Source organism: Lissotriton helveticus, chromosome 8, assembly GCF_964261635.1.
Source record: "Lissotriton helveticus chromosome 8, aLisHel1.1, whole genome shotgun sequence".
Taxonomy (NCBI): Eukaryota; Metazoa; Chordata; class Amphibia; order Caudata; family Salamandridae; genus Lissotriton; species Lissotriton helveticus.
Window position 1 is genome coordinate 1,559,558,431 of NC_136069.1, and position 13,737 is coordinate 1,559,572,167.

At 44.3% G+C, this 13,737-nt stretch overlaps 1 protein-coding gene across 1 annotated transcript in view; it reads left to right on the plus strand.

The window, feature by feature from the left end:
• Positions 1–13,737, plus strand: part of PAAF1 (proteasomal ATPase associated factor 1) — a 146,681-nt gene that overhangs the window by 48,729 nt on the left and 84,215 nt on the right. Inside the window, exons 6-7 of the mRNA XM_078658561.1 lie at positions 1,275–1,425; positions 11,951–12,145. Coding sequence (XP_078514687.1) covers positions 1,275–1,425; positions 11,951–12,145 — 346 coding nt within the window. The remainder of the gene's footprint in view (positions 1–1,274; positions 1,426–11,950; positions 12,146–13,737) is intronic.

Here is a 13,737-nt window from a genome sequence, read left to right on the forward strand (position 1 = left end):
CAGGAATTTGTGATCAGATGTACGGCAAATCAAGCAAAGGCACTCCTTTGAGGGACGTTCTATCTTCTATCTTCATGGCAAGTTTGGTGTAATTTGAGTATTTTTCTGTATTGAAGAGCGAAGTATCCTATGGAAATTAAAATGGGGAATGTCACTTTTCTTACTCACTCCTCCCTTTATTGGATCTCTTAGCTTGAAGGATATGCATGAAACTTGCCATGTCCAACCCAAATTGGATCAACTTTTTATTGGAAAGTTTTGAGCAGATTTTTTGTATATAGTACAGTTATAAAGAAAACAGAAAATTACTTTTCAATGGAAATTCTGACCTAACCTTAACTGCACAGGTGCTATCACTGCCTATAAAAATATATATTCATTTTATGTAATGGCTACTTGTAAAGAGCATGATCATCTGTGAGGGTACCCTAGCTCGGAACAGGTGTGGGTGCCTAGCCCTGCCTAGTGTAGGTTGGTTAATTGAAAAGCCAGGTCTTCAGCTTCTTGTGGAATTCAAAAAGAGAGTAGGAGTCGGAGGCTCTGATATGGTGTAGGAGGCCGTTCCATGGTTTTGGAGCAGTTTGTGCCTTTGTATATCTGCCTTTTGCTAGAACTTCACAGCAGTAGCATTGTGGTTCATTCTGCCTCGAAATGTGACATTTGTTATATATTCTCCTGATCTTCATATTTTCTCTCTTGCGGCCTGTAAAGAATGAAAATTGTTAGTTGGGTTAGTTTACTGATTGTAAACTTGGGAGCAGCCCAAAACCTAGATCATTCATCTTGTGTAGTAAACCAAGAGGTTATCCTTTACTAATGAATCTCTCTGGATAAGAGTAAGGAAGGCTCTCAGAAATGAACTACATACCCCGAGGACTGAGGACATCACAATCCCACGAAAATAATCTTGCCTACGTTATCCATGCCTTTCCATAGGATCTGTATAATGGGACTGCTTCACAAGGTATTATCCACGTTTTCCCATCACATTTCATTTCTCATTTACATGAAAGAACACCATGTTTCTGGGTGTAATGAGCCCGACACTAACATTTGGTGGCATGTTAATTTGACTTAGAGATGCTGAAGGGTGTCCTAGACCGATAATTTGAAGAATGCTGATTCATATTTTACCGTGGTAATACTTTCTGAAGTATGAGGTAATCCTGTTGCCACAGATTGTTCTGAAGTGATTAGCTTTATTTAAGGTATGACGTGTTCAAGTTTTGCTTTGAAAAACCTGTTGTGGTTTCATACTCTTCTCTTTGCTTTAGAGGATGTTGGAAGGCCATGTATTTGACGTGAACTGCTGCAGGTTTTTCCCCTCTGGCCTCGTCGTTCTGAGCGGAGGGATGGATGCTCAATTAAAGATATGGTCAGCAGAAGATGCCAGTTGCCCGGTAACATTGAAAGGTCACAAAGGAGGTAATGTGATAGTTTAGTTCATACTTCTTTATACGTTTATATGCGCTATCACCAGTTGTATCCCAAACTAAGTTTTCAAGAAAAAATACACTCTTAATAATCACCTTTATTTGGAAAGCTAAAAAAAATCTACACATTCCTATAGGTTCAAACTTTTTCAAAGATATGGAGGGGCTTGCGACTTCGAGTGTTCTCTTTGAAATGCTCTCGAGATCTGATTGCTTAAACTATGATTGTGAATTATAAAGGTTAGACATTCTAGTCTTGCTTATTTTCTATTAAAAAAGAAAAACATAGTTTCTGTTCAAATTGTATGACCCACATTTCCTTAAGTGTAAGAATAACAGGAGGAAACCCATAAACCACGTTGGGATGGGTGTGTAGTGTAAAAGGAACAATTCCCAACAGGTATTATTTAAAAGGCAATTTCAACAATGTATGCAATTAGCATTACATGAACAAACAACAAGGAGTCTCGAAAGTTATTTTTAAGAAGGGGTATTATTCACCAATTCAGAAAAGAGGGGTCTTTCACATGGTAATACAGTTGAACAGCACTGTACAGAACAAATCATGTGACAACCCGGTGGCACTTGGTGAATAGTGATATGTACAGTAGGTGATAGTGAAGGTGTAAGTGCTAAGGTGAACAGCGTGGTCGGCGCATGGTGACAAATTATAAAAATAACAGTAATGGCTCCAGAGGATCAAGTTGTAATCACTTAGAACATGAATAAATGAATTTTTTCAGGAGTACAAAACATAATGTGCGCCATAAGGTTAGTCTTAAAAATAACTTTCGAGACTCCTTGTTGTTTGTTCATTTTTGCTAATTGCATACATTGTTGAAACCACATTTCCTTAAAACATTAAACTTAAGACGGGTCACAAGCATTTGAAGCTGGACTGGTATCTGACTGTAATGTGTGGTTCCTAGCTATTTCAACCTTTAGAGGATTTCATTTCCTGTGCGCTGCTCTGAAAGTCCTTGAGAGAATGTTCAGCTGACCAGTCTCTCTCTTTTCTTTATAGATAATCCGTGGCCTCTCCGTTTCGTTCTCGATGTTTGTTTTGCTTTGTGGTGATTTTTGTTTGACTCTTCCAAACTTTCTGAATCTTTTGCATGTCTTTTGTCTAAGAACATGATAAAGTTTCTTTACTGTTTAGTGCTTCTCGCAACTTTATTGCCTAGTTCCTACCAAGTTGGCTTTTATCTCATGAATCTATCCAAGATGAAGGCATACATCATCTCTGGCCTATGTGAGTAGTCTACAAGATTCCGGTGCAAGAGGTGACATCGTACATCGTCCAAATGCTGAAACATATCGTCTCATATGCTAAGTCATCATTATCATCTTGCTCTCTAGACTGACGTAGCTAAACCGTTTTTCTCTCGAATTGAGTCATTAAAGACCTGTATCTCAAAAGCCTTCTGTGAGAAAGTGTTTCTTTTTACATGGTTACCCCCCACTTTGTGCCGGGTATTTGATGTTGTTTCGATTGTAGTGCACAGGACTCCTGCCAACCAGGTCCCCTGTGTCAGTGCTTCTTCCCCAAAACTATTCCACAATTGGCCCTTCAAGCCCCCTGTAAGTCCCTAGTAAACAGTACCCTGGGTACCTAGGGCTGCGGGACAGTGGAGGGTCCCCTAGGGACCCCTCACCCAGGCCCTGCAGACTGTCATTGCAGCATGCATGGCCTGATGCGGACAAAGCCTAAGGTAGGGAAAAAGTCACCCCTCTAGCAGGCCTTCCAGCCCTGAGGCAGGGTGCACTATGATACTGGTGTGTGCATTTCTGCATAAGCAATATTTTAGTCCATTCTTAGATATTGTAAGTGCCAAAGAAACCATAGAGAGTACATGGGCTGGAAACTCCAGAACTCGAGTTCACAGGCACCATGATGGCTTATCTGAAACCTGGAGTGTTTGGTACCAAACTAACCCACACTGGTAACAGTGTGGGATTTATTGAACCACATTCCTATAGGTTCAAACTTTTTCAAAGATATGGAGGGGCTTGCGACTTCGAGTGTTCTCTTTGAAATGCTCTCGAGATCTGATTGCTTAAACTATGATTGTGAATTATAAAGGTTAGACATTCTAGTCTTGCTTATTTTCTATTAAAAAAGAAAAACATAGTTTCTGTTCAAATTGTATGACCCACATTTCCTTAAGTGTAAGAATAACAGGAGGAAACCCATAAACCACGTTGGGATGGGTGTGTAGTGTAAAAGGAACAATTCCCAACAGGTATTATTTAAAAGGCAATTTCAACAATGTATGCAATTAGCATTACATGAACAAACAACAAGGAGTCTCGAAAGTTATTTTTAAGAAGGGGTATTATTCACCAATTCAGAAAAGAGGGGTCTTTCACATGGTAATACAGTTGAACAGCACTGTACAGAACAAATCATGTGACAACCCGGTGGCACTTGGTGAATAGTGATATGTACAGTAGGTGATAGTGAAGGTGTAAGTGCTAAGGTGAACAGCGTGGTCGGCGCATGGTGACAAATTATAAAAATAACAGTAATGGCTCCAGAGGATCAAGTTGTAATCACTTAGAACATGAATAAATGAATTTTTTCAGGAGTACAAAACATAATGTGCGCCATAAGGTTAGTCTTAAAAATAACTTTCGAGACTCCTTGTTGTTTGTTCATTTTTGCTAATTGCATACATTGTTGAAACCACATTTCCTTAAAACATTAAACTTAAGACGGGTCACAAGCATTTGAAGCTGGACTGGTATCTGACTGTAATGTGTGGTTCCTAGCTATTTCAACCTTTAGAGGATTTCATTTCCTGTGCGCTGCTCTGAAAGTCCTTGAGAGAATGTTCAGCTGACCAGTCTCTCTCTTTTCTTTATAGATAATCCGTGGCCTCTCCGTTTCGTTCTCGATGTTTGTTTTGCTTTGTGGTGATTTTTGTTTGACTCTTCCAAACTTTCTGAATCTTTTGCATGTCTTTTGTCTAAGAACATGATAAAGTTTCTTTACTGTTTAGTGCTTCTCGCAACTTTATTGCCTAGTTCCTACCAAGTTGGCTTTTATCTCATGAATCTATCCAAGATGAAGGCATACATCATCTCTGGCCTATGTGAGTAGTCTACAAGATTCCGGTGCAAGAGGTGACATCGTACATCGTCCAAATGCTGAAACATATCGTCTCATATGCTAAGTCATCATTATCATCTTGCTCTCTAGACTGACGTAGCTAAACCGTTTTTCTCTCGAATTGAGTCATTAAAGACCTGTATCTCAAAAGCCTTCTGTGAGAAAGTGTTTCTTTTTACATGGTTACCCCCCACTTTGTGCCGGGTATTTGATGTTGTTTCGATTGTAGTGCACAGGACTCCTGCCAACCAGGTCCCCTGTGTCAGTGCTTCTTCCCCAAAACTATTCCACAATTGGCCCTTCAAGCCCCCTGTAAGTCCCTAGTAAACAGTACCCTGGGTACCTAGGGCTGCGGGACAGTGGAGGGTCCCCTAGGGACCCCTCACCCAGGCCCTGCAGACTGTCATTGCAGCATGCATGGCCTGATGCGGACAAAGCCTAAGGTAGGGAAAAAGTCACCCCTCTAGCAGGCCTTCCAGCCCTGAGGCAGGGTGCACTATGATACTGGTGTGTGCATTTCTGCATAAGCAATATTTTAGTCCATTCTTAGATATTGTAAGTGCCAAAGAAACCATAGAGAGTACATGGGCTGGAAACTCCAGAACTCGAGTTCACAGGCACCATGATGGCTTATCTGAAACCTGGAGTGTTTGGTACCAAACTAACCCACACTGGTAACAGTGTGGGATTTATTGAACCATGTACTCGGAGGGCACCTTGGAGGTGTCCCCTGAAAATCTACTTACCCTAGTGTGGTCATAGACTGGCTTTAGGCAGCCTGCCACCATCAGACATGTTTCTGGTCCCCTAGGTTGAGAGCCTCTGCTCTGTGGGACCAGAAGCAATGCCCACCCTGTGCGGAGGTGTCCCACCTCCTCCCCCAGGATGGGCACAGTGCTCGAGAGGGAAGCTTCAAATGCCTGCAACCTTTGTAATGCAAACCCCAGCCTCTACTGCTAGCAGCAGATGGCAGACCCCGGTTTACATCCCCACTTAAGTCCGGAAAACTGGCGGGAAAACCTAGGAAGAATAGGAGGAGTGCCTACCTCTGCCTACTCCACCGAGGCGAGGTGAAGCACATCATTCAGTCCTCGCCATCTTGAAGCTGGGGAGACTCCTCCAGTCAGAGCTAGGACTTTGACCCCTCCCGCAGGAGGGTGGCATAGTTGAGGGTATAGTCATCCCAGGTAACATGCCCATTGGCCCTACCTGCTACTCCCCTAAAACGCCCCTTAATGTAGCATTTAGGTGGCTCTTCCAGACCTGGAAACTAGTTCCTGCCGACTAAAGAAGAAAAAGGATGAAGAATACGCTGTGCAGAAGAAGACTAAAAATGCCTAATGACTTGGCCCCCAGCTCTACCAGCCTGTCTGCAGCCGTCGAAAATCCTGCAAAGAAACGATGCCCTTCGAACAGTCAGCAAACTCCACAAATCCTAGGATGTCTGCATACCTCTGAAGAAGAGCAGAACTCCAGAGGACAGCGGCTCTATTCGCAAAGAAACCTGCACAAAGGACTTAGGTGCCCATCGGATCCTGCCCACTCTGCACATGACGCCTCCGGCTCGTGTCCAGGTGGCACACCAATCCAGAACAGGTTCCCCAGCGATCCTGACCTCCAGTCCAGCGTTGGCTGACCCCTCCTGAACTCCACGACGGAGCCTGCAGACTGACTCCAGAGGCTTGGCCCCTGCAACCGATTTACCTACCTGCAAGCAATGTGGCACCGAGCACCCCCAGTCTCCATTGAAACACTGCATTGTTGTTTTCCTCCATAGGATAACATTGAACTGTGTGACAATTGCACTGTTGACTTTTGAAAGTGAAAAGTATTTTTCCTGAAAACGTACTTACCTTATTGCAAAGATCTTGGTCTTAAAATAAAACTCAAACCAAGCTTATTTTTATAGGATTGGTGTGGATCTCGTCTTTGAGTCATGTATCAGTTATTGGTCTATGTGTGTGTCTTAAACTCCTCTGTTTTAGGCCTAAGGCTACTCGCCCATATTACCACCAATAGAGCACTTTGGGTTTAGATTGAGCCCTGCACACTTCTGGGATTATTTCTGGACTCTGTGCACGATATAACCACCTAGTGGTATACCATATACAGAGCCAGCTTCCTACACCTCCATAAGAGGTCACCATCCACAGTTTGCCGTAAGTGTTGTTTTGTTTCCTTCTAGATGCATACCTTTCAAACCTATGACTTTTTGTGACTTTGATGCATTCTCCTGGAAACTTGTCTTCATTTAACTTAAGCATTTGCCCAGTCATTGATCTTCAATGTTTTGTTAATTTGTTCACATGTTTTTTAACCAAAGTAAGGCAGTACTCTGGAGACACATTTTACTTATTTCGAACACTCTTAAGAATATAGGCCTGCCATTCTCTTGTCCAAGACCTTATTCTTCAGAGAGAAAAGTTCAGATCTTTTTGTTCAGACAAGTATGAATCTGTACCAAAACAGGTGTTCTTGTCCATAAATCAAACACACAACTCTTGATCACTAACATTATTTTGAATGTGAGCAACTCAATGTTGAAAGTTCATTTTGTGAGATGAATTTACATGCCTACTCTTTTCATGCTTTTGCAGTCATTGTTCTGATCTGTACTTTTGTCTTAGCAGACCTAAAACGGACATTCTGATAATGCATGCAAGTCCCATATGCTTGACCGTAACTGCTGGGAGAGGTCCCAGTCCCAGTCTTCCCATTATACTTCAAATCACTGCACCTGTTATGCATGCTAAAGAAGACTATTAAATTGTAAATGGCTACCTGAAGATTTAATTCAACGGCATGCATTTCAGTCTTGTAAAATATCAAAATTAGATGAAGAAAAGACTGTAAAGGAAGACAGCAAGATCTTTTTCTTATTCTAAAAATGACACTAGTGCTTGTGGAACATCCTTTACAACGCAACTTTTACAACGAAGTACCTTTACGACGCAACCATTAAAACGCAACTTTTACAACGTCTTGCGCTGGGGGTGCACTAGGATAGGGAATAGTTTCCAACACCTTCCCTACTATCCACGGGGACTGGAGTTGGAATAGTAAATGAAACTATTCACTATCCAGCGCCCCCCAACGCAAGTCATTGTAACGACTTGCGTTGTAAAACTTGCTTCGTAAAGGCATGCGTTGTAATAGCATGCGTTGTACATCCCTAGTGCTTTATTCTGTACAGAACATTGTGAGATGAGGGTACTAAAGCGCTTCCAAATCTGGTCACCTCATCCCAGAATACCTTTCCTAGCCAAACCTACTTGATCTTCCCTTCAAGGTAAAAAAAAAAAGAAATACATTGAGGAATATCCCTCATAATGGTCTCTGCTACTTTTTGGAATAACCAAGACCTACCACAGAGGTTGCAGCCTTTATTCCAGCTGTCCTGGAAGTACTTACAGGCTTGTTTCTTCACAGTAATATTTGTGTGATTGTAAGGGTTTCCCCCTACCTTTTCTGCCAACGGTGCGGGCTCGGCTGCGGCTCTGCTCCCATGAGAGCAGCTGCTTTCTGGCCAGCGCGTCTTAGTCTCTGGACGCACAGCTTCCGTGGGGGCCACCTTTGTTCCGTACATGCATTGGCTTGGTTGACACACAAGGCATTCTGGGGCAATTTCTCTCCTGCTTGCTGGCCTCTCCATAACTCCACATGGAGGAGAGTTTAAAAAACATGGCATCCTTTTTGAACACTGTATCCAGTCATTTGGAGATATTTTGCTCATGTGTCCTCCGAATCTTAAAGATGGAATATATTTTGTATTTTGAATATTTCTTCTAGAATCTTATTTCCCAATCCAAGGTGGCCGAACTAATTCATGGAATTATCTCTTATTGTTCTCCACTATGTGAGGCAGAGTCCAGATTCATCTCCGTTCTTTGATGATTGCTCACTCGCCGGATTTGTAGAATCTCCACCTTCTCCAGTTCCCGCTTCTTTTCTCCTTGCTCTGTGTCTTCTTGCTACCTGGCCTAGAAAATTGAGAGACTTTTCTGGTCTCCAGTGTATTTTCTGCCTTCTGAAAGGTATTTGCTGTAGTTGGATTGTGGTGTCTGTTTTTGTTTCTGTAGATAGTTGGCCATTCCAACTCACTAAGTTAACCCCACACCCATTTCCAAAAGGCCCAGCTCTTGACAGTGATGTATTATCACCCCACCACCCAGCAGTAAAAGTGACAGGACCCTTTCTTCCGTTCCCACACTACTTACCTTAGTTGCCACTCAACTCCCTTTAAACAATAGAAGATTTCACCTCTGAGTAGAACACCTGAATCAAATATTGACAGATCTCATTTAAGAACTAGCGGTACACCTTTGCAGCCTTCACTGTTGTGCTCCATCCGGCAAAATCTGCCTCCGTTCATTGACATTGTCCAGCACACCGGTGACCCCCAGAACCCAACCCCATCCCCAACTACCCCATCCCCCCACACACCCTAGAACAGGTCCTAAAACCAAACAGTTAGTACCCATCCAAACCATACTCACACACCCCACACAGCTAAGCCCAGCGGTAGCCACCTCAGGCACGCCTTAAGGGCTAGAGGGGGGGCCTGGTGCCGACGGGTGACCTCGCTCTCACGTACGTTAACTCTGCTGAGGTCCCCCTGCAAATCCCCGCCCGCCATCCCACCAGTGCGCCAGACTGCAATATGAACAAAGCATCACAGTATGAGGACTTATCCCCGGCCCTAGGGTCGCCACCCCTCATTCTTTCACTGTTCTCCTTCCAGCGCCAACACTTCATCATCACATCCCTCGGGGCCCACTCGCAACCCACTCCACCACCCTCCAGCCCCGTCACCTATAAACATGAGCTATCACTCATCCATAAGTCCATCGGCCGGGGTGACCTGTGGCATCCAAACACTGCCACCCTCTGATGTCTCTGTGTCCGACCGTATCTTATCTTCCTCAGAGTCCGTGTCCTCCGGTGTTTGCATGGTCTGACTGCTAGATAACGCTGATAGTGCCTGCAGCTTGAGATGGTTTCTGCACCTTCGGTCGCCTACGGCGTAGGCGCTGCGATTTGCGCTGGGGCAATCCTTCAGAAAGTTCTTGCAACCGTCTCTCTGCTTGATCCGTGCCAGCTCTGTAAGTCTCCAGCCACGTCCATGCATCTTCTGGGGTCTCATGAAAATGAGTGGTATCATCAAGCATGATTTTCAGTTTCGCGGGGAACAGCAGTGAGTACTGGATTCCCTCCGTACGCAGCTCCCTTTTCACTGATAGGAATGAAGCATGGCGGCGTTGGATCTCCAGAGTATAATCCGGGAATATTGTCACTCTACCGTTATCAACCTCGTACGGCCAGTCAGTCCGAGCCCTCTGGAGCAGCAAGTCCCTGACCTTGTAATGCAAGAGTCTCGCCACCACCGGCCGCGATGGACGTCCCGGTTGCGGGGGCTTTGCCGGCACTCTATGCGCTTGTTCCAGCGTGGAAAAGGAAGACAACCCCTCCGGCGCCACCACCGTCCGCAGCCATTGTTCCAGGTACAGCACCATGTCCGACCCTTCCACTTTTTCAGGAAGCCCCACCACGCAAATGTTGTTTCGCCTATTGCGGCTTTCGGCGTCCTCGGCCCTCCTTTCCAGTGCTTGAATACGGTCCAGCTCATCCACCATCTTGTTCTCAGTACCTTTTGGGCTGGGCCTACCTCCTGCACTGTCATTTCCACTTGCTTCACCCTGTCCACCAGTTTGGAGTGGTCTGCCCTCAATAGCCCCAGTCCCGTTGCTACTTGTGCAATGTCCTGCTGCAGGGCCGTTCGGGATTCTGCTATCGCTGTTAAGATACGATCAAACTGTCCCTGCAGCTGCGGATCCTGGGCCTCTTCCGCTCCCTCCCCGTCGCCCAGAGATTGCTGCTCACCTTCTGGCTGCTGAGCTGCTCTGCCCGGCTTACCTCTCGGCTTCCCCATGGCTAGCGGGGTAATCACAGGGCGCCAGTACTTTCGTGTCTACCGCTCGGGCTCCCAGGGACGCACCACTTTGCCCTTTGGCCTCACCAGTGTCCAGGTGCGGCACCAGCCGGATAGGCCTCTCCCAGCCCCCCAGCAAGAAACGCGAGGCTCGTCCACCCTTATCCAGCCCTCAACGGCATCCAGCCACACACCATCCGGGCTCGCCCTCCCTAATCCAGTCCTGCAGACCCCTTCCCTGGTCACTCTTATTGTCTTTCACTGTAGGCCACTTAAACAGGTAGTAGGTTTAGAATGTTAGCTAAACCACAAAGTTCAGGAATCCAAAGTTCGAGGTATGTAACCCGCGGGCCGATGTACTCAAAATGTGAAGTCAATTTGAATCTTTAACTTCGTATATGATCATCATATAAGCTTAGATGCTAAATGTAACATAACACCCCATGATGGATATGCAGTTTGTGCTTAGGTTCATTGTGCATTATTAGGTTTTCATATAATAATAGGAGCAAAAGTTTTTTGTACTCATTTTGGGCACATTTTTACATGTTTGAATTGATGCTTCACTGCTTGTTTAAAGTTGGTGGTAAAAATGAGAGCGAATCCTAGGCAACAAGGAGTTATTTGCTCTGAATCCAATATTGGCTCTTGGTTTAAATTAGACTACATATGTCCCTGATGATTTTTGACTAAATCTCCTACAGCAAACTGTTCTTTGAATAACGTGTGTATGTATGTGACTTACATAGTTCACTCTTGAGCTACAAAGCAAGTGAACAGCAGCTGTTAACTCCTTGTGTAGACTGTGATTCTTTTGCTTAGTTAAATGTTTAACTCTAGCAGCTGAAGCTCCATACTGAAAACAATGTTCAGTGCTATGTAAGAAGGAAATAAAAAGTATGTCCTTAGCGAATGGGGTTGGTCAAAATGTATGATTAAAGTACTTTTGTACTGCTCCTCTCTATAAACCTAACTGCCTTACGGCAAAAGATGATGCCCATAAGACATTGCTTCACAATGGTCGATCTATTTGTAAAAGAGACATAGAGCAACACTGGAGAGCACTGGAGGCCCTGCTGAGCCAGGGTTGGAATAATAGCATGAATAAATACTTAATGCTCGAAGATCTATATAGGAATTCAGAAAGTGTCTGCAGAAACATGGGAACATATGGGTGAAATGGATCCCATTTCAAGGGATATCCCAAATGTAAACTTGTGAAAATGCCTGCAGACTCTACAAACATAGTCCGGGTTGAGCGGGTAGATGACTGATTTATGTGCCATCATGGAAGAAATTCTTTACTGTCAATTACTTGTATATGGTCCTTATATGAACTAATAATGGATATCTGACACTGTGGCCTGTTCTTTAATAATGTGTAAGATGTGTTTTAGTTGTGTGTATCTCTGTTACCATGCTAATATAACCAATTTGAAGAAAAAAAGATGTTGTCCATTGTTCTTTCATTCTTAGGAATCCTGGATATTGCCATTGTGGATCGAGGAAGAAATGTGGTTTCAAGCTCTAGAGACGGCACTGCTCGGCTATGGGACTGTGGAAAGTCGCAGTGTTTGGGAGAGATAGTTAATTGTGGTTCTCCAGTCAATGGCATCGCCTTGGGTGCTGCGGATAATGCAATTAACCTGGGAACCCCAGAAGAAGTCCCCAGTGAGTTATCATCAGTTTTGGGAAATCATTTCAGTTGAAGTACTGATGTATTAATTTAAGGATTTGTGGTTACATTTGATGGTGAATCAGAATTAATACTTGGTTTTTGCAGAATATTCTGTGCTATGTTGGACGGGACTCCCAGACATACCCTAAAATTTGTGTTCTATATACTCCTGCAAGAACACACAAAAGACTCTCTTTCTCTCTCGGTATCTCTCTTTCACTCACTATGTCTTTGCTCATCTGCCCACCCCTCCCCTCAGAATGAAACAACTTAGTGTGACCCATTTGCACTTTGCAAAGTTTATGGCTGGTTACATGTTATTCTTGGCTATGGAATCTTTATTGGTGTGTGCGTGTGTTACTCGGAGCTCTGATGCCCTTAGCTATATGCGTTTCTGTGATTGATCTATTACCGTTGACTTTAGGCCTAATTGTGTGCCGGCTCCTTGCTCTGCCACTAGCTCCTGTTTAAACCATCATGCTCTTTAGTCTACTACTAACTAAATGCATGACTGCCCAGTCCCTCCGCCTTCCACTGAGTGTTGAACTCCTCCCCTACACCAAAGTCTCTGTACAGTACAACTAAATCTGTTTATTATGTGTGAGTGCTTGAGTGCACCTCTATATTAGGCTGTTTAATCCACTGCCAATTCTGTGTATAGCACAGACTCCCTTTCTAATACTAACTGCATGTATGTTTCTTTGTCTGTCACTGTCCCTTTGTTCCCACTAACTCCTTAGTCTGTCGTTCCCTCTGTGACATCTATGTGTATGTGCCTGTATGACCTTCATCCACCTCCACGCCCCCTGGTCCTTACTCTACGACTACCGCTGCACGAGACCCTTAAGCTGCTTAGTCTAACACTATTCCTGGGTTAACCATTACTTTATGTACCCATAGCATTGTGAGTGACCACTAAATTTATTTATTTGAAAAGTTTTATATAGCGCTGGCTACACCCGGAGGTATCGGAGCGTTTTACATGAGGACGAGCATTGTTTCAGAGCATAGTTACAAATTACATAGTTACAAGTTACACAGTTTCAGACCTTAGTTACAAGTTGCTGGAGCATAGTTACGTGCGTTAAAAACATACGTAAGGGAAAAAGCAGGTAAGGGGAGAGATTCAGGGGAGAGGGGATAGAAGCAGGGGAGGTAGACAAAGGATGAAAGAGGGAAAGAGGAGGGTGAAAGAAACACACCCGGGAGATGAGAAAAAAACAGTGTCCAACGTCCGGTGTGCTGTGATCCCAGAGGAAATGGTGTAATTCCCACACCTCTGCTGAGTGTGGCTCCCTTTATTTACACTGCGGACTCTCTGAGACGCTAGGGTATACAAACTGGATCCCTCCCCAACAAGGGGAGAGGGAGTGCTTTGGCAAGGGGTGTCATTCCCACACCTCCGCTGAGTGTGGCTCCCTTTATTTACGCTGTGTATTCTCCCAGAGGGGTCTCTGAGACTCGAGGGTATACATGCTGGATCACTCCCCAACAAGGGGAGAATAAGTGCTTTGGTTAAGGGCACATGGTTACAATAGTTAGAGTTAGAAAAGTCCAATACAGAAGAAACAAGTCCCCAGGGGAG